The sequence below is a fragment of the Nematolebias whitei genome, chromosome 8 (assembly GCF_014905685.2).
Source record: "Nematolebias whitei isolate Nwh7 chromosome 8, NemWhi1, whole genome shotgun sequence".
In the NCBI taxonomy this organism is placed as follows: Eukaryota; Metazoa; Chordata; class Actinopteri; order Cyprinodontiformes; family Rivulidae; genus Nematolebias; species Nematolebias whitei.
In genome coordinates this window covers 16,423,732-16,445,118 of record NC_056505.1, presented here as the reverse complement: position 1 = coordinate 16,445,118, position 21,387 = coordinate 16,423,732, and the positions used below count along the sequence as shown (strand labels likewise).

General features: G+C 38.4%; 1 protein-coding gene across 1 annotated transcript; it reads left to right on the top strand.

The window, feature by feature from the left end:
* Nucleotides 1-1,567: 1,567 nt before the first annotated feature.
* smarcad1a (SWI/SNF-related, matrix-associated actin-dependent regulator of chromatin, subfamily a, containing DEAD/H box 1 a) lies at nucleotides 1,568-20,352 on the top strand. The gene is given in 23 exon segments (XM_037680064.1): nucleotides 1,568-1,924; nucleotides 4,344-4,482; nucleotides 5,049-5,163; nucleotides 5,441-5,510; nucleotides 5,797-5,888; nucleotides 6,030-6,131; nucleotides 7,717-7,795; nucleotides 7,917-8,596; nucleotides 9,006-9,202; nucleotides 11,771-11,861; nucleotides 13,057-13,156; nucleotides 13,340-13,399; nucleotides 13,580-13,655; nucleotides 13,785-13,920; nucleotides 14,095-14,235; nucleotides 14,598-14,693; nucleotides 15,013-15,130; nucleotides 15,219-15,334; nucleotides 15,612-15,800; nucleotides 19,116-19,234; nucleotides 19,359-19,541; nucleotides 19,759-19,868; nucleotides 20,291-20,352. Coding segments are annotated over 23 exon segments (3,180 nt in total). The 5' UTR covers nucleotides 1,568-1,815.
* Nucleotides 20,353-21,387: the final 1,035 nt, after the last annotated feature.

The following is a 21,387-nucleotide window of genomic DNA, read 5'->3' as shown; positions in this document are numbered from 1 at the left end:
ACACTTTATAAGTGCAATATATACATAGATAACATTTTAAAAAGTAACATGTATTTTAATACCGTTCTTTCATGGTATACTTGATGCCGCCCACACATGTCATGGTTTGATGTAAAAAATAAAAAATAAAACTAAACTAACATTCCTTACAACACACCAAACGCAAGCCTTTCAACGACTCTCATCAGATTATTTTGACTTTACAGACAGTAGAATGTAAATTCTGGATATTTTTGTTATTGTTGCTCAGTTTAACCAGATATGTATTCAGCATACTGAATTTGAATCTATTGGCTATAAACACTTGGAGGGAGAATAAGTTTAATTTTTCTGCAAGTGCAAGTCATTTATCTAAAAAGATATTTTGTTCAATTTACATTATAGGTAAATCTGTATTTTTCTGCTTTAAAAAGTGCATCTAAAACATATTTATTTTAAAAAGATAGCTCAAACCACTCCAACAAGTGAACGCAAGGCCAGCCCTTTCCTTCATCACAGGGAATCTGCTGCCCTCTTTTGATTAGAACATGTAAGACAAACTTGCTAAAAATTGTTGAAATTACAAGGAAGATGAAAGCGTCAATGAAAGCTTTGTCAATAAGAAATGTTTTAAAAACTACAATTAACAAAATGTATGTCTTAATTTTCTATTTGACATTCATATAATAGATGTGATAAATGTGATAAACATTGGTCACTGGTTTGTAAGGGATTTACAGAAAAGGGTTCATGCTGAGAGCATCGTGGTGGCGTAGTTGATAGAATTGCCGCCTTTCAGCGAGCAGGTTGCCAGATCAAATCCCAGTCGGGGGCCTTTCTGGGTGGAGTTTGCATGTTCTCTCCGTGCATGCATGCGTTTTCTCCGGGGACTCCGATTGCCTCCTATATAGCAAAAACATGCATGTTAGGCTGATTGGTAACCCTAAATTGTCCCTAGGTGTGAGTGAGAGTGAATGGTTGTTTTTCTAATTAGTCTGTGTGTGTCTCTGTGATGGACTGGAGAACTGTCCATGGTGCCTCCCGCCTCTAGCACAGTGACTGCTGGATATGGGCACCAGTGACCCCCACGACCCGAAAAGGAAGAAATGGGTAAAGATGGATGGAAAAATTCAGGCTGCAGTACTTTTTTTTTTTTAATTCTAACTTTTTTCTCAGAATTCTGACACCAAAAAAGTTAGAATTCTGCCTTTAATCTAAGAATCTAAGATTTATGAGGAAAAACAATCCAGAATTCAGGAAAATATTTTTTTTAGTGTTTGAATAGTTACCAAAGTAACAGGAAACAATGTGTTCAGTTCAATGTTATCTGATCAAACTTTATAACCCTTCTATGTGTTGTCTAGGTCTTCAGTTTTATAGACGGAAAAAAAAAAGAGAAACGGAAGTGTATTACCGTGAACTATCTTGGATTTCCGGTGTAAGTCCCGCCTACTTGTTCCTCTGGCCTATTAGCAAAGCAGGAGGCAAGTGCCGTCCTGACTCAGCCTCTACAGTAAGCGGGAAACACCGGTAGCTGTATTCGGAGTTAAACTGTTACGTATTATATTTAAAATATACTTGTTCTTTTTATTTTTACTTAACATGTGTGTGTTAGAGTTATACTTTGAACCACTGGGGTCAAAATGAAGCAGTGACAAAACCTAAAATTCGCAGAGCTCCTACGCCCGGCTCTTATGCTAGCGTGTATCTTTAGCCTAAAGCTGAATAGTCCCATTGGCTAACAGGAAGATACTGCTTGATGTGCTACGCTACAGAAAATTTTCAGAACAGACAAAGGGCTTCCTCTGCTTGTCATGAAAAAAGGGACTAGCTAGAATGAGTCTCTTCAATTTAGACCGGTTTCGTTTCATGAAGAAAAGCGCAAACAAAGAAGACCAGGTTTGCGAGACCAAAAGACTCGATTCTGAAAAGGAGAACAAGCCAGGTAAGTAGTAGCAACGATCGGTTGTTAGCCAGATGTGTCTGACATGCTAACAGTAACATGGATACTGGACGCTTTTGCTTACGGACTCGTCCTTGCCGTGTCTTTAATATTTTGTTAAGTAACATAATGTGATTAAACAGAATACATTTGGAGTTAATCGTGTCAGAAGATCTCGCATTCGTCTCCATTATCAAGAGTCTGTAGTCCAAGCTAATACTCAAGGTTCAACATTCAAGGTTCTTTTATTGTCATTCGCATCACATGTGGTACATGAGGAGGAACCAAATTGTGTACACATGCTCCCAGTTACATCCAACAACAGCAAAAAATCTAAATTGTAAAAAAAAAAAAAACAGTAATAAGGATCTAAGATGTAAACTAAGAAATATGCTAAGTGCAAAACAATACGCCGAACAACAGCAGCACAAACATGAGTCTGTGTGAGTAGATGAATACGAATGAATACAGCAGCATAGATAATCAGCAGCACATATCAAAGTAGCATTATATAGATTATTTTTTTTCAGAGATAATCCTGATTCGGGATTTATGAGTCTTAACAGCTTCATGGTAGAAGCTGTTCTTCCGTCTAGTGGTTCTGCACTTAATGTCTACAACCTTCTGCCTGAGGGGAACGGGGGAAAAACCTTGATCTGAATTTTGATCAGGCTGGTAAGGTTGTTGCCCCAGCTGAGGTTGTCCTTCAGGTGTACACCCAAGTTCTTGTAACTGGAGACCACTTCCACCGCTGATCCTCCTATATTCAATGGGGGGGTAGGTGTGTTTGTTCCGTCTAAATTCCACATCCATCTCCTTCGTCTTCTTCACATTGATGTGAAGGTTGTTCTTCCTGCACCAGCTCTCCAGGTGTTCCACCTCCTGCCTGTAGCTGGACTCATCATTGTTCGTGATGCATCCAACCACCGCTGTATTGTCTGCAAACTTTATAATATGATGGCCTGGATGGGTAGGTGCGCAGTCATATATGCGAGTAGAGTGAACAGGAGGTGGCTTAACTCACAGCCCTGAGGGGAGACAATGCTGCGTGTTATGGTTGATGTGGAGAAGTTGTGGATCTTAACCGAGTGTGGTCTGTTTGTTAAGAAGTCCAGGACCCAGTTGCAAATAGAGGGGCTTAGTCCTAGTGTGAGTAGTTTGTCCGTCAGTGTCTGGGGGATCATGGTGTTGAAGGCAGATGTGAAGTCCACAAAGAGCATATGGACATAGGAGTCCTTCTGCTCCAGGTGGGTGAGAGCAGTGTGGACCACAGAGGAGATGGCATCCTCTGTTGATCGATTCTTGCAGTATGCATACTGGTGAGCGTCCTTGCTGATGTTAATGGTTGTTTTGATGTGGGTCATGACCAGTCTTTCAAAGCATTTAGCAACTGTCTGGGTCAAGTCATATTTATTTATAGAGCACAATTTAAAACAGATAGACTGTTATCAAAGTGCTTAACACTAAGGGTAACACTGAGAAATAAAAAGCAGTAAGAATATACCTTAAAAAATTAAAACAACAGCATTAAAATGAAGACATGGAACAAGATATACTAAATCAACTCACACAGTATGAAACGCCAGAGAGAACAGATATGTTTTTAGCAGGGATTTGAACACAGGAAGGGAGGTGGCATGCCTAATGTTGGGGGGTAGGTTGTTCCACAGTTTGGGACCCATGACTGAAAACGCCCGATCTCCTCGGAGCTTCAGTCGTGTTTTTGGAACAACCAAAAGCAGCTGATCGGATGATCTCAGAGCCTGAGAGTGAGGGCCACTGGCCAATAGTCATTCAGACCAGACACTGTAGAGCTTTTTGGGACTGGGATGATGGTGGCAGTCTTCAGGCAGATGGGAACAGTTGCCAGGGTGAGGGAGGAGTTAAAGATGTTGGCCGGCACCTCGCAGAGCTGATCAGCACAGTCTTTCAGCACCTTCCCCAGGATGTTGTATTGCCCAGACAATAATAATATAACAATATAACAAATATAAACCATCCCAGTTTCTGCTTAGGTTTTTACATTGCTTCCTGATTTGAACCTTCAAATTTTTAACATAGATGTAGCATATTTACAGTTAGGGATTCATGAGTCCAACAGCTTCAGGGTAGAAGCTGTTCCTCAGTCTAGTGGTTCAACACTTAATGCTCCGCAACCTCCTGCCTGAGGGGAGCGGGTCAAAAAGTATGCGTGCTGGGTGAGTGGGGTCCTTCATGATGCAGGTGGTCCTCTTCCTGCATCTGGAGGTGTAGATGTCTGTGATGGTGGGGAATCTGACTCCAACTGACTTGACAGTCTGAATTTATGTATGAACAGGAAAGCATACCTTTTGAAAAACCTTCCTCCGTCTGTTTGTTTCCTATTGTTTACAAGCCTGACAACATTTTATATACCTGACAAAAATTTTATTGTTTGTTCCAGCTCAAAAGAAACCAATTAAAACCCCATCAAATTCCCATGCACGAGGAGTGGTTTTTGAAGAAGTCTATTCAGTTGACTTGGAGGAGGATGTGGTTCTCCCTGAACCAAAGAAAAAAACAACCCCAACCAAGAAATTTAAGTATGTGCTTGTGTTTGTGCATTCTTTCTAATCAAGGCCATGGTGTTCCTGAGGCCTTGAAGTTGCCAGAGTTATCAAAAGTGTCATGAATTAAGTAAATGTTTTCACTGTTTAACAAGGTTAAGTCAGGTCCTCTGGACAGATTATTTTTGTTGAAACATTTCATCTTTTATCCAAAAGACGACTTCAGTCTGAGGAGCTGCAACACACTCAGTCTTATAAATAGCACCTTCTCAGTGTAGATTAACCAGTTTGCTGGTGACAGTCAAAACTAGTTGTTCACATGCAAAAGGAGGACCATCAGCCTGACAATTGGTCTTTAGAGCCCTAACAATTGTTAGTACCCTGATTGCAGCTTGCTATTCACAGAGGGCTGAGTGATGCTTGCAATAACAGCATTGTAAGAGGGTGGAAGTTGGAACACAGAGGTCTCCACCCCTGTTTAATGATGGATGGGTTCTCTGTTCCCTGTGTCCTTCTGTGACCTGACTACCTTGTTAAATTTATCTACCTGGATTATTGAGCATGCATCAGGATATTTTCACTGTTGTTTTCTTTTACAAAAGGCCTGTTAAGAAGGCAGCATCAAACCATACAGATGACGAGGACAATGAGATGGATGACAAAATGAGCAAATTGTTGGAGATGTTTCCTCAGTTGACAAGAACTGATGTTTTAGAGGTAAGATTAGCTGATGTGTTTTTGTTATATTTTAGTAGATTTTTTTTTTCCAAATCAAATTTTCCACAAGCCAATTTATTTATTTATTTTTAATTCAGCTAAAAGTTTCATATTTATTTAAAATAACTTGATATAAAGTGAATATCTTCTGCAGATAAACAGTGTATTTGTATCTATCCATCCAACCAGCTGTAGTTTGGATGCTGCTCTACATTAGGACTTTTTTTTCTGGTTTATATCTATTTAATACACCATGTTCTTTTTGTTTTGTTTTCAGGTCATTAGGGATACAAGCACGCTGGAAGGAGCTGTAGCTGCCTGCCTATTCAAATTTGGGGATAAAGAAGGTAATTTAATTTGATGTTGTTATATTCTTTCACAAATATGTCCTATTTCCTACCAAAACCAAAAAAAAAAGCCATCAATTGATAAGACTGGAACAATGGCTGCTTTCTTTGTTTTGTCTGTTTGTTTTGTATTCCACAGCTTTGAAAGTTTTATAAATCTCATATTCTAGCACAGGAAAGCAAACTTAGATGTTTTAAATGTGCAAATATCACAGAACTAAAAAAGTGTCCACATGCTGCTTTTGTTGGTGTTTTTTATGAGACCACTGCTTGTGTTGCCTCTCAGCTCAGAGTAAAAACAAAAAGCGAAAGCAGGATGAGTCCAGCAGTTCTCAGGATATTCGTGAGATTCAACTGAACAAGAAAAGGAGACAATCAGTAAGATCACTAATGCCTCTTATAGTGGAAAATGACATTTATTTGGCTTTTTTGTAATGATCAGTTGATGCCTGCCTGATGTTTGCCATATTTTTTAAACTAAATTGAACTGAATTTTGTTTTGTTTTCCTCACTTTGAAGACCTCTGATGAAGAAGAAAATGACAAGAAAGAACCAAATTGGGAGAAGCAAGAGGCCATGGTGAGACGACTCCAAAAAAAGTTTCCTAACCAGGATAAGGAGGTGAATTTATCTAGTATTTCTTATGGAACAGTGCTTTTTTTTCATGCAGACTAAACTATTGACAAAATGACTCTGTTCTGAATTTTCTTAGTTTAACTTGGCCTGAGTTTATGTCGTCACATGGCAAAGTGTAATGAAGATCTCACAGCCTGACATGTCTGACATGTACAGCAGCTGCTGCCTTTCAGCTTAAACAAAGAAACCAGTTTGCTCTTTACAGCTTTATGCCTTTTTAAAAACCCTACAGAATGATGCACCAGTACTGTTTAAAAAGTCCACTTTTCTATGTTCATAGAAAAGTGTTTCCCCTAGATCAGTTCCCTTGATGGGTGCTCGTCGTATTTTATTTTTTTTGACCGGGCAGATGGAGGAGGACAGGATGGAGTCACGTCTGTGTTGCCCGCCTGCTAGCTTAGCACTACATTGCTGCTGGTTTTTACCGGTGGGGAAGTGGGGAAGCATTACATCACTAGCATTTTTGCTAGTGCGTTTGTATTGCACCCCACGCTACAACAATACCGACAGTTGTCACGCTGGGGGGGGAGGGTCAGTAGGTAGGGCACTCGGTTTTGTTGAGGGGGCGGGGTGCCCTGCTTTTATAATGGTAGGGAAAACACTGGGAAATTTATTAAAGAAAACTTTGTGGTTTTCTTTCTTTTATTTACATATGTATATAAACTACTAGAGTCGGACTGATATGGAAATTTTGGCTTTCGCCGATACCGATATTGGGAGGGGCCGGCTTATGCCGATGACTGGTATATTGGCTGAATTTTTTTTTTGCTTTATCCACCCCCAAGGATCTAAGTAAACAGCTACTTTTAAACTGTTTTTAACACTTTTTGAAGTCTTGAAACTGTCTTCCTAACGTGCGTTAAGAGCATTAGCATTTTCTATTCGCCACTACTCACCATAAAGTACATTTTTGTACATAATTGTACATTTACACCTTTTCGGGGTGAAAATTAGAAGTGTTATCGGCACATAATGGGCCAATTATCACTGATGCCGACATGTCCCCAAACCTATATCGACCGAAAGATATTGGCCCAACCAATGTATCGCGCCGATATACCTCCCCGACCATCTAAGGATACCCCAGACTACAGAAAGTTTTAAGGTCTAAAGACCTTATAGTGTTTAAATGTATTTTTAATCCTGCTGTTTTTAGTATTTTTTAGTTTTTAATTTAAGTCCATGTTTTATTCTTTGTAGATATTTTATACTGTAGCACTTTGTGATTGCAAAATGTAAAGGCCAGTACAAATTGAATAAATTATTATTATATCGGTTGGACTCTATGAACTACCATTGTAGTCTTAACTGAAACTAAATTATGCTACCAGTGATTCCAGTAATTTGTAAAGAATATTTATTGTAGCAGTGATATTTACTTTCATTCAAGTTAAATATTCTGAACAGCAGGATCACAAAATGACTTGTTGATTTTGTGACTTTGGGTACGTATAATAATCCAAAACTAACATTGTGACAAGTGGAAGAAAACTGAAGCAGTCTGTGTTTACGTTGGAAAACAACGTCTTGTCTACCATCTCTGATGGTGTCTGCTGTCTGTTTGGTGCAGGAGCTGAGAATGGTGCTTCAAGAACATGAATGGAATGTTGAAGATGCTCTGCAGGTTCTACAAATGTTCTCAGACTCAGGTGCAGACTCAGCTTCTAGTCTGAATCTGGTCATCTTATTTGCATCATGTTTATTTTTTGGTACTTTTTATTTGTTTGTATGCAGTACTATCTTCACTAATATTATTATTTTCATTGACAGAAAATAGTTCCTGCTCAGCTGAGTCAGAAAAAACGAAGTCAAAGAGCAAAGATAAGTCGAGGAGAGACCACAAAGTTTCAAGGGACCACAAATTCAATAGTGAAAAGATGGTGGAAGAAGACAAGGACCACAGAGATCACAGTGAATCAGATGTGAACGATTCAAATGATACAGATGTCACAAAGGACAGTGAAGAAGATTCAGATTCGGATGACAGCGAAAGTTCCCAAATCAAAACTTACAACTCTGTTCATACTTCACAGGCTGAGAAAAAATCAGATTCAGTCTCTTCATCCTCCTCTGTTAAGCCAACAGCTACCTCTTCCTTTGTGACACCTTCCCCTTCCTCCCCACCCTTTCAGACTTTACCCACATTTTCCAGTGAGACCAGCATTGTTAAGAAGCAGGCAGCTGAGAGAAAGATGAAGGCACGTTCCTCACAAGAACCTATGAGTTCTGAAGGGGAAAGTGATCAGGAAGAGGACATCGTGACAAGCGAGTTTGAGAACTCTGATGATGATGAGCTAGATGTTGAATGTGCCAGGCCAGATTTAAGGAAGGACATTCTCACGTTTTTTCAGACTGCAACTAAAGATGAGCTGTCTTTGATTTCTGGCTGCTCTATAAAAAAGGCCCAGAAGATTGTGGAACTGAGGCCTTTTGATACATGGGAGAGCCTGGTGAGAGATTGTTTTACTTTTCTGTTTGTGTTTCAAACTTGAAGAAAGAAATCATATATACAATGTAGTCATGTTGTTATTTACCACAGATTGTTAAAGTTTTAAGGAGAAAATTAAACTTGGCAGAGCTATTGTTGCTGGTAAAAATGTTCCTTATAAAACACATGGAGTACACCTATTCAACTCACTACTCAGAAGTACTTGGATAAGACATTTCTCACAAAATATTAAATGAGTAGAACTTTTCATTTTGTATCAACTTACGTCATGTCCTTTAACTATTGTTCTCAACATGTTTTTTTTCAACAAAGAAGAATCCGTCCAGAGGACCTGACTCAACCTTGTTAGATTTTTCTGTCTGTTTTATTGAGCATGCTTCAGGATTCTAACCATTGTAGTTTCTTTTCAGTGGGATGTTTTTCATAAAGGAAATGGACTTTCAGATGATTTGTTGTATGGCTGCAAAGTTGTCCTCAAAGAGCGGAAGGTTGTCTTGGGACTCATGTCCAAGTGTGAGACCATTTCTTCCAAAATGGTCAAACGGGTCACCCAGGTCATGGAAAGTGGAAAAGAATCTTCAAAACAGCCCGGCATACTCAACAGCCAGTGAGTGCAATTCCAACCATAATCCATTTTCTTTACCTACATTTTCCTTACCAGGTCACAGGGGAGTATGTCCAGCAGTCACTGAGCAAGAGACGGGGTACACCCTGGACAGCTCACAAGTCCATCACAGGGACACATGGAGACGAACAACCATTCATTCTCAATCTTAGGGACAACACACCAGTAAACATAACATGCATGTTTTTAGTCTGGGAGGAAACCAGGGATACCAGATAAAACTCACACGTGCACAGCAAGAATATGCAAACGCCACACAGAAATCCTCCAGTCGGAAGGCAAACCTGCGACCCTCTTGCTGTGAAGCGACCGCTATGAACACTGCTCCAGCATGCTGTCTCAAGCACAATTCTCTTCCACAAACAACATTATCATAAAGTTCCTTTGATTGGGAAAAAATATATATTCTGCTGCATCTTTCTGTGAAGTGGGCACTGATGTCAGTTTAAATAGAAACTTATTAAAACAATAAATACGTACCAAACTTTTTTTTTAAAAAGCTACTTTGATTTAGTTATAGTAATTGCTGTTCCACTTAAATCTGTGACTGTTATCAGATTCATCCACTTAAAGTAAAGTTTTATTCTAGGCTTCTGTGATTTTAACTTGTAATATCCTAAATAATTTGAGATCAGAATCAGAATAAGCATTATTATCATTGCACCGAGATACAACGAGAACATGTACAGTACGTACAGTCATCCAAAAGATGGGCGAAGTGCACGAAGCTGCTACTATAGAAAGCGCGGCCCTCTTACTCTTATCCAGAATAATATTTTGCTTAGATGAGAAAAGGGAAGAAAACATGAGGAGAGACGATATAAAAAAAAAGATCTCTCACGCCGTGTCCTAGACAGAGCACGATTTGCATAAAAAAAAACCTACCACAGCAAAGCACATAAATAGACATGATACATGTACATATAGGCCGGTGAAGACATTGAATTTTTAAGGGAAAGTTGTAGCATAGTCCAGATAAGAGGTGTTATTCATCATCAGCTCGGTTGAGGTTCTGTCACATGTCCACAGCCTTGGGGGAAGGGAGGGGTGAGGAGACAGACAGATCAAGTCCTGATGCAGCATTTGTGCTTCCACGTGTCTAACAAGAAAGTTGATCTTTTATTGCACATACCCATAAACACAATATGCCACTGAACAGAAAAAAGCAAAAATACACCGCCTGGCCAAAAAAAAGTTGCCACCTGGATTTAACTAAGCAAATAAGCATGAGCCTCATTGGATCATTACTGCAAGGATGATTATCTTTCAGCTGGCAACAAGTTATTTAACCCCAACTGGTGCAATGAGTTGCTTCTCATTTCTTAAACAACCATGTCGAAAAACACATCGCATGGTTGTGGAAAAGATGTCCGTCTGTTTGAGAAGGGTCAAATCATTGGCATCAAGCAGAGAAAACATCTAAGGAGATTACAAAAACTACTAAAATTGGGTTAAGAACTGTCCAACGCATTATTAAAAACTGGAAGAATAGTGGGGACCCATCGTCTTCGAGGAAGAAATGTGGCCAGAAAAAAATCCTGAATGATCGTGATCAACCATCACTTAAACGTTTGGTGAAATCAAATTGAAGAAAACAACAATAGCACTCAGGGCTATGATTAATAATGAAAGTAAGAGCATTTCCACATGCACATTGTGAAGGGAACTCAAGGGACTGGGACTGAACAGCTGTGTAGCCTTAAGAAAACTACTAGTCAGTGAGGCTAACTGGAAAAAAATGGCTTCAGTTTGCTAGGGAGCATAAAGATTGGACTCTGGAGTAATGGAAGAAGGTAATGTGGTCTGATGAGTCCAGATTTACCCTGTTCCAGAGTGATGGGTGCATCAGGGTGAGAAGAGAAGAGAGGCAGGTGAAGTGATGCACCCTCATGCCTAGTGTCTAGTCATCAATGCAAGATCTAGGTGAAAAAATTACCGGGGAGTGCAACACTGGACGGAAATAGACCTTGTGACATTGCAGAAGCTTATTGAAACAATGTCACATATAATGCATGCTGTAACCAAAGCTAAAGGCGGTCCAACAAAATATTAGTGTTACTTTTTTTTTTTTGGTGGCAACTTTTTTTTTTTTTTTGGCCAGGCAGTGTATCAAATTTGCAATGCCCATATGCAGAACATCAGTATTGCAAAAAATTCAAGAGCTGCAGACCCAAATTGGAGGCAAAATAAATATAAGCTAGATGGTCAGATGGACCCCCACTCCTCTAAATGCTCACAACTGGTACATGAAGGAAGTCATGAACATGTACTTTCTATAGCTGATACTGTCAATGTATCATAAATTCAACATTAATATCACAATTGCACATTTTAATTCCCAATAAATCAACATTTCCAGTATTGTTAGCAAACAATTATCCTCAGGAGCCAGGCAGTAGCTATTTTTGTACTAGTGCCACCTCAATATGAAAAAAAAGATAAAATACAAGTTTTGTGAAAAAAGTTACAAACATACTGGTAGAATAAAATGACCAGTACTTACAACCATGAGAAGAAATTTAATATTATTTCTACTTGTTTGTCTTTCAGGTTTGAGCTTAAACCGTATCAGGTGATTGGTTTGAAGTGGCTGTTGCTCCTGCATGAACACAATCTGAGTGGTATCCTCGCAGATGAAATGGTAAGTCAACCATGCCAACATTTGTGGGATGCAAAACTACACTGACAATTGTGATTTTAAAATGGCATACCAACTTGTTATACACCAATAAAATGGCCAGCAGCTTGTTCATTTTGTCTTAAGGCCCTGTTTAAAATATGTTTATAAAACTGAAGGTTAATGAAACAAAGTTGTTTGTAGAGGGAGTCAAGTTCAGTCCAAAGTGTTTTAGGTCAAGATGACATCTGCATACATGCCCCCGAGTCCTGAGCTGCTGTCAGAGGCAGCTTTGTGTAACTTTTGCTTTGTTACCAAGGTCAATATACACAGTATTTGGCTCCAGCTTTGTTGTTTCTTTAGTTGTTTCATCATCATTTTTTTTATTTTTTTTTTTTTATTTTTTTATTTTTTTTTTCATTTAGCCTTTATTTATCCAGGTTAGTCTCATTGAGCCACGAGAACTCATTTTCAAGAGAGACCTGTTTAGGGAGCACATGGTGGGGGTTAAGGGCCTTGCTCATGGGCCCAGAGTGGGGCGAATGAGGGTGGGGGCAAGTGTGGGTGTTTCACCTACCCCACCCACAATTTTGATGTTGTCGGGGCCGGGGCGTGAACCGGCGATCTTCGGATCACAAGCCCACCTCTCTAACCTCTGCGCCACCACTCCCCTGATTGTCATTGTTCATCATTGTCAGGCAGTAATGATATTTGGACACAGTATTCAGTATTTAACCTGAATAAATCAGTCTTGTTTTCGTAGTCTTTCTCTGTCATATACTAGCTGCAACACTATTCACTAAGTCTTAAAAGTTTGGGCTTCTAAAGACTTCAAAAGCACTAAATAAAACTTTTGAGCAGTTTAACCTCTTTTAATTGTAAAGTTGCCTCAAGTCAGAATTGATTAAATACATTTCTTGCCTGCCAATGTGCCAGTATTAGTGTTTTGTGTACATTTATGCAGCCTCCTACAGGTGAGTTAACTAGTAGAGATTAAATGTGAAATAGATACATGACACAGCAGTGCTATTTATACCCTAAAGTGAGAATTTTGATTTATATTATTCTTTGAAACCATTGTGTTTTGATGTTATTATGGTAGCCTGTATTGTGAAAGATGACCACATATTTTTGTCCATCCACATGACTTTCACTTTATGTTTGTGTTTGATTTCTGATATTTCTCTTTACCTCCATTGTTTTTTATTTCACTCCTCAGGGTTTGGGAAAAACTATCCAGGCTATAGCATTTTTAGCTCAGCTGTTTGAAAATGACATACATGGTCCTCATCTTATTGTTGTGCCTGCCTCCACACTTGGTAAGGAGCTTGACATAAATACTTTGGCAATTTGCCTCATACTTTGTAGGATATTATGTTGTATGAGGTAGAACTAGCAGCATGTATTGTCTAGTTTTCAAGTGAGTTTCTTCATGGATTTGGTAAAACCACATCCGAAATGATTAATTTTCTTTTTATATTGTCACTTTCTTCATTCGTTAGATAACTGGGTTAGAGAGCTGAAGTCGTGGTGTCCAAGCCTTAAAGTCCTTGTTTATTATGGTAAAACTCAATCATTGTATTTTCAGAAAAAATGCCTTGTTTGCTTTTTTGTGCATTTTTTTGATTGATCAAAGTATTTATTAATTTATTTTTGGTTATTATGCTAACAATCTATGGGTTAATTGGACAGAACGTTTGCGTTTAAAATGATATCCTACTGTATGCCACCCTGTTTTACAGGCTCTGTTGAAGAGCGGCGCTACCTCAAACATGACATCCTCAACCAGGAAGTTGACTTCAATGTCATTGTCACCACGTAAGCAAACGTCTTAAACCTGTACAAAGTTTTACTCATTTCTACATCAGTCAAGTTAGTGCTGTTGGGGTTGGAGTGGACAGTGACCATGAAGCTGCATCTTATTTGAAGTTCTCTTGGCTTTGACAGGTATACCTTGGCCACAGGAAACGACAGTGACCGTAGCCTTTTCCGCAAGATGCATCTGGAGTACGCCGTGTTCGATGAAGGCCACATGTTGAAGAACATGAACACTCTGCGTTATCGTCACCTTATGGCTATTAATGTTAGTTGACTTATGTGCTGTTCAGTATATTTTACCTGCAGTGTAAGAAGACTGCAGATTACAGAACTAAGTTCAGTAGAAATATTTTTTTCTTATTATTGTTGGTGTTTTTCAATGCTTTACAAACTTAAAAGTGTTTCACATATCAGTGTAGATCCTTTTTGTTTATTTTAGGCTGAGCATCGCCTGCTGCTGACGGGAACTCCTTTACAGAACAACCTTCTGGAGCTGATGTCACTCTTGAACTTCATCATGCCCTCCATGTTCTCCAGTTCCACAATGCAGCTCTCCAAAATGTTTTCCATGGTAAGTTAAGTTTCTTTGGATATTTGTGTAACTTTACGCTGAATGGCACCAAATGTCTGTATTAGAGTTGATAAATGGCTCAGTGTTTTGCAACTTTTTGACTAAATTACAACCATTGAAGGCAAACTATCACTGAATTAGTTTGGAGAAAGGATAAAGTGTAAGTGACTTAATGAGCCTCAGAGACTGTAATTCAAGAGTTGATAATGGACTTTCATTAAAAAAAAAAAAAAAAGACAAATTTGTTAGGTTTTGCAAAGAAGCATTTGAACAAAGCACAAAATATACAAAGCATGTCCATAAAAGCATTACAACTAAAAGTATCAGAAACATGAATCTTGATTTTACTGAATTTTACTTTTTGTCATCAGAAATCTTATGAGGAACAAAGTCATTTTGAGAGGAATCGTATTTCTCAGGCCAAACTCATCATGAAACCATTTATCCTGCGACGTGTCAAAAGTGAGGTGAGTTGATCTTGAGAATCAAAAATCTTTTAAGTTAGCTCTTCTGTTCTTGTTTATTGCTTGCTTTTAAATTGTTTCAAATACCTAAAGCTGTGGTAAACTATACTTTTAGGAATGTAGACCAGTTAATTGTTCAAATTAAACAATCTTATAAAATTCATGCTTCAAAAATGCACAAAAAAAACCACACAACAAAATCAAATTTCTTGAATGTGTTGCTACAGCAGTGTTCTACTGAAGCACACAAACAAAACACTAGAGCCTTTTCTTGTTTATATGAAAACAGATGTAGAAAACGGTGTCCTCCTCCTTTTCCCAGGTCCTCAAGCAGCTGCCAGCTAAAGAAGAAAAAATAGAGTTCTGCTCCATGAGTGAGAAACAGAAGGCTCTCTATGAAGCACTCTTAAAAAAATTGAAAACTTCAGTTATTGGAGAGAGTAAGCCTCATTTCATTGGCTTTTCTGAACACTCCCTGTTGCCCAACATAATTCACAGCAAACATTTCTCATGCATTTTCCTCTTCAGAGCGTGAGCTGTGTAACGTTATGATGCAGCTGAGGAAGATGGCCAACCACCCTCTTCTTCATAGACAATACTACACCACAGAAAAGCTTGAAGCCATGAGCAAACTTATGCTTAAGGTCTGTTCGCTTTTGTTAATCTTTTTCTACATCATTAGTTTTGATCAGAGTGTTTACCATTAAAATGGCTATGCATTATACTGTTCACACGGTTATTATTAATTTTACTCTACTTTAATAGGATGGCACCTAAGCTCTGAAGTTTGTTTGTTTATCATAATTATATAATGTTCCATTTGAATTTTATTACTCACAAGCCTATTCATTCCTTTTGGAACATTTTGTTTCTTTTACTCATGTTAAATTTTTTATTTCATCTCTCTTTCTCCCTCCTCAGGAACCAACACACTTTGATGCCAATCCTGCCCTGATTCAAGAAGATATGGAAGTGATGTCAGACTTTGAGCTGCATCGTTTGTGTCGGCGATACGCCTCGATCAGCTCCTTCCAGCTTGATGACGGTCTTCTGCTGGACTCTGGGAAGTTTCACCACCTTAAAGAGCTGCTGACATCAATTAAAAGCCAGGTCAATATACACAGACCCTTTCCAAAAAATTAGAATATCATGGAAAAGTTGTTTAACTTCCATAATTCCATTCAAAAAGTTAATCGTTAATAGATGATAAATTCAGGGCCCACAATTTAAATGATTTTAAGTACTTATTTGTTTCTTTTTACATAATTTGGGCTTCCAGTTCATGAAATCCACAAAAACAGGAATTAAAAAAATTAGAATACTGTGGAGAAATCAGCCCAAATTTTGCAGGGCCTGAATGTTTTAAACTGAGTGTGACACACTAATCGTCTACTAAACTCAAAACACTTGCACAGGTTTCCCCATGTGTCATTAAATTGCTTCAGTTTGGTTCATTTGTCTCAGTTTGGTTCAATATGGGGAAGAATGCAGACAACAATTGGCCAGAAGACCATCATTGATACCCTCCATAGGATGGGTAAGCCACAAAAGTTCATAGCTAAGGAGGCTGGCTGTTCACAGAGTGCTGTGTCCAAGCATATCAATGGAAAGTCTAGTGGAAGGGTAAAATATGGCAGGAGAAGATGCACCAGCAAAAGAGATGACCGTGGGCTTCAGCAGTTTATCAAACAGAAGATTCAGACGCATCCAGTAGATGAGCTACAACTGTCGGGTTCCTCTGGTCAAGCCACTTCTGAACCTGAGCCAGTGTAGGAAGTTTCTCAACTGGGCCTTGGAGAAGAAGGGCTGGACTATTGGCCAGTGGTCCAAGGTTCTCCTCCGATGAAAGTAAAGTGTGCCTTTCATTTGGAAATCAAGGTCCAAGGGTTTGGAGGAAGAAGGGTGAGGAACAGAACCCATACTGCTCGAGGTCCAGTGTGAAATATCCACAGTCAGTCATGATTTGAGGTGCAATGTCTGGTGCAGGTGTTGGTAAACTCTGCTTTCTTAAATCCAAGGTCACTGCAACAGTCTACCAGAATGTTTTAGAGGACTTCATGATTCCTTCTGCTGAGGATCTGTATGGAGATGCAGATTTCATCTTCCAGCAGGACCTGGCCCCTGCCCATACAGCCAAAAGCACCAAAACCTGGTTTGATGCCCATGCCACAGTGCTTGACTGGCCAGCCAACTCGCTGGACCTAAATCCCATTGAGAGTCTATGGGGTATTCTCTAGAGGAAAATGAGGGGCACCAGACCCAACAACAAAGAAGAGCTGACGGCAAGCATCAAGGAAATTTGGGCTTCCATAACTTCCAGGCAATGCCACAGGCTGATTGCCTCAATGCCACGTCGCATTGAGACAGTGATTAAGGCAAAGGGATTCCCAACCAAGTATTGAAGATTGCCATGTTGTTTTGAAAGTACCATATTTTGATTGATTTGTTGTGATCCTAATTTCTTTCTTTTTTTTTTCTGCAAAAATGGAGAAGTAGTGTGGGCTGATTTCTCCACGGTATTCAAATTTTTGGAATTCCTGTTTTCATGGGTGTCATGAGCTGTGTAGGGTGATATGGGGCTGGATATATATTGTAAATTATCAGTTATGAGTTAAGCTCATAAGATATGCATTTATTATGCAAATAACCTCGTTGTGTGGGCACCACCTCTCTTTGAGAGGAAAAGTCAAGAAAAGTCTCTATTTAACCCCAATTAATGTAAACTGAAACGTGAGTTCTTTCTCGTGATTAAAGGGCATCAAATCAGTTAATTCACACAGATATGTCAAAATAAATCACAAATTCAGTTGATTTTATGTTTTGTATTATAAAAATAATAATCTGATATTTGATGAAAATTATGCATGACAAATTTAAATGAATAACATAGCTTTGTATCAAAGGTCTAATTGATTATTCAAATCAGTGAAACTTAAAAGGCAGATTTTGGACTGGTTGCTGTTTGTGAAGTAGTTAAAATTGTGTCTAAGGTGAGCAGTAGTTTGTCTGATAAGATTATTGTGATGTAAGGTCACCAGAAAGGCATTGAAGAGTCTTTGTTACCAGAATGAGATGGTCAGGAATGGTCCAACAGCTGCTTAAAAATGGTACCAGCCCAGATGTTCCATTTACTGAGAGGCTGAAATCTCCTTAAAGTTCACCTCTCATCTTAGAAGGATGAGGGTCTATATGGGAGTCGGCTGGGATTTACCACTCCTGCGGTGTGATGGTTCTGGTTCGTTCTGTGTCTTTCTCTTGTCCTGAGACGTCTGCAGAAAGGATGCTTCTCTCCTCTCTGAGTCCAGTGCAGAAACTGGGTTTCTTCTCTCCAGTTCTCTTGTGCAGAAGCGTGTTTCTCTGGAGTTTTCTCTCCAAAACTCCCGTGAAGTCTTCTGAGACGGAGCCTCAGTGAATTGTGTAGTAGAAGTTGTAAAAGTAGATGTGCTTGTGAAAAAGTAGTGCCAGAAGTGAAACTTAACTGTCTGTGTTTTTAGAGCTGAAGGTCCACCTCTCGGAGAGGGATGGGCCTAACTCTTGGCGTTGTTAAATAAAATCTCAAGTCCATTTTTCTCTCTGACTTAAAAATTTTTCCTTTTTAAAAGAGAAAATAAGACTGTTTTATCTTGAAGAAAGATGACTTAAAACACACATTTTCATGAATAAACATTCAGGTATAAAATAAAACAGAAATTATATTTTGGAATTAATAACATGCAATGTTTCACCAAAAGGTGTCGCTGTCCATCTTCTGAAAAGAGAATGTCATTAAACAAAGGGATTCTTATGGTGTTATTTTCATGGGAACCCATCCTGGGAGTAATACTCCTTTTTTCATAAAAGTAAAATCAACGTAGCAAGTTCGGATGTTCCTAAGCTTCGAGGTCAGTTGAACCAAAACTCTTTAAAACAATCTGTCCGTTCCATGTGAAATGAGTTCATATTGGCAGTGAAGTTAAAACAGTGACAGTTTTTGTATTATGACATTAGTGTCAACTGAGAAGTTTGTGAGCTGAGTTGAACATCTGCAAAAATAATGTCTGTTTGTTCCCAAGGGGATAGATTAATCTTACTTTTAACAGTTTCAAACACAAAAACACATGAATGATGTCTGTTTGAGATGAGGTGTTCTTTTCTGAGGTGGTGAACTGTTTCTGAGGTGGTGTTCCCCTACAGCTGGAAGGCCAAATTATGTAAAAATAAACAAATAAATACTTGAAATTGTTTAAATTGTGCGCCCTGAATCTATCATCTATTAAAGATTAACTTTTCGAATGGAATTATGGAAGTTAAACAACTTTTCCATGATATTCAAATTTTTTTGGAAAGTGTCTGTATATGTGCTAAACTTTTCTGTGGTGCATGTAAAAATGTAAATATAATTTTTATTTACACAAATAGGAGATTTTAACTCTTATCTTTCCACAGGGAGACCGGGTGGTGTTATTCAGTCAGTTTACCATGATGCTGGACATTGTGGAAGTGCTGCTAAAACATCTTGAGTATCGTTACATCAGACTTGATGGATCCACACCTATAGCTGAGAGGTCAGGTTTTGGTCAGAATTAAATCCTGAAAACTAAACTGAGGAAAAACAACATCAGAGTTTGCTGTGCAATGTGCACTAAAATGTAATGGTTGCAGTTTTTTATTTTTATTTTTTTCCTGTAGGATTGTGCTGATTGATGAGTACAACACAGACCCTGAGATACTGGTGTTTCTGATATCGACCCGTGCTGGTGGGCTCGGTATCAACCTAACCTCGGCAAATGTAGTCATTCTGCATGACATCGACTACAATCCTTACAACGACAAGCAGGCCGAGGATAGATGCCATCGTGTGGGCCAGACCAGGTCTGAACGAAATTAATTTTCTCTTCTACAAATTATTTTCATGATCACAGTTGGGTGGAAAACTGTGATCATGAAGTTTTATAGTGCCATGTGATGGGACTCAAAATTAGTGTTGAATTCAATTACAAGATCACATTGAATAAAAAGATCCTTCTTAAAACAGTTCATTTTTTATGGATTGGATTTAGTCTGTAACGTATCTCCCTGTATGTGCCAGAACTGTGCAGGTGATCAAGCTGATCAGTAAGGACAGCATAGAGGACTGCATCCTGCAGCTCGGCCACAGAAAACTAAAGCTAGAACAAGACATGACTGCTGCTGAACAAGGTAAGAAAACGTGTGCACATACAAGCAGTAACGTTTATTCATTTCTTTTGTTCACTAGTGTTTGGAATGAATACATTAACGAGATTAGACTTTACTTTTCAGAAACAAATTTTAGATTAAATTTGTTTTTTTGATTTTGTGTTGGAGATTATGGCTCAATGGGGCCACAACACATTTCTTGACAGTCTGCTTTTTGTTTGTAAACATTTTCTTAAAGCACATGCAAAGTGTGATCATTTCTTGTATCACAAACCCGTCAAAAGACTCTTATCACCAGTTTGTCATCAGACAAAAGTTTTGTATAGAAATTTTTTAAATAAAAAAGCATGGCATGCTAAATCAAAATATTAAAATACAAATAAAAGCTCAGAGTTGTTTTAAAGCCATTAGGTTAATCACTGTTTAATAAATTGTGTTTTTAGGTGATGAGAGCACCATACCTGAAGATATGGCATCATTGCTTAAAGCCTCTCTGGGACTGTGATACACCAGCACATCTACCTTGATACTGAATAAATGTTTTTGATGATCCATTCTTGTGACTGTAGGCAGTCTACTACAAACCTGTAGTACAGTAAATGTGCCTAAAACACAATTTTTACCTGTGCACAAACTAAACATGATTGCCAAGTATTATACACACCATCTTATTTGCAGTTCACAAGCTGCACTGAAATCCTTTATGTTCACATAGTTTTCGTTCTTTATTATAGACACAAACAAAGTCACTGTTCTATCAAACATAAACTAATGCCCTTTTTGGCAGAGGAATTAAATCCTGGAAAGTAATTATTCAAACCTTGAACGTGGATGCTAAAAAATACTGCTAACCCATTGGATTCCCTTCATTAATAAGTTTTTAAAAGTTGGAAATGTTTTATAAGTCTCTTGGATATTTGGAGTCTTTGACACTTTAAGTTTTGGGTTTTGTTCTGATGTCAAATGAATTTATCAACAAACATTTGACTTCTCCAGTTATCCACATGGTTGTTGATGTATTTGAATGTCATAGCTGTGATCAGTAAGTGTACATGTTTTTTCTACAAGTTTTCTTTTTTCTCCAACTACTTTGTATGTTTTCATTAGCAGGTTCGGGTACCTTGAACCTGTGACTGAAGTTGCAAAATAAAACGTTAATAAAGTTTTAGTCCAGTTTCATTGCATAAAATTAGAATATTTTACCGATTATTACTCATTCATTCATTCAACCTTTATTTAGACAGCTTAATCCCATTGAGCCTCGAGGACTCATTTACAAGAGAGACCTGACAAAGAGTGATGACAGTAGTGACAGTAGGAGCAGCTCTGGAAATAAATTCTCCATAAATCAGTTGGTGAACTTCAGTGTAGTCAATGTGGTTGTTTTTTCTTGGAATGAACAGCTGTTCTGATGTCAACATCTACATCATGTAGTCATGCTGTTCATCAGTTTGTTGAACATCTGATCAAAGACCTTTCACAGTTAACTTTCATATTTGGTTAAAGAATAAACTATCTGGCCACAACAATATTTTCAAAG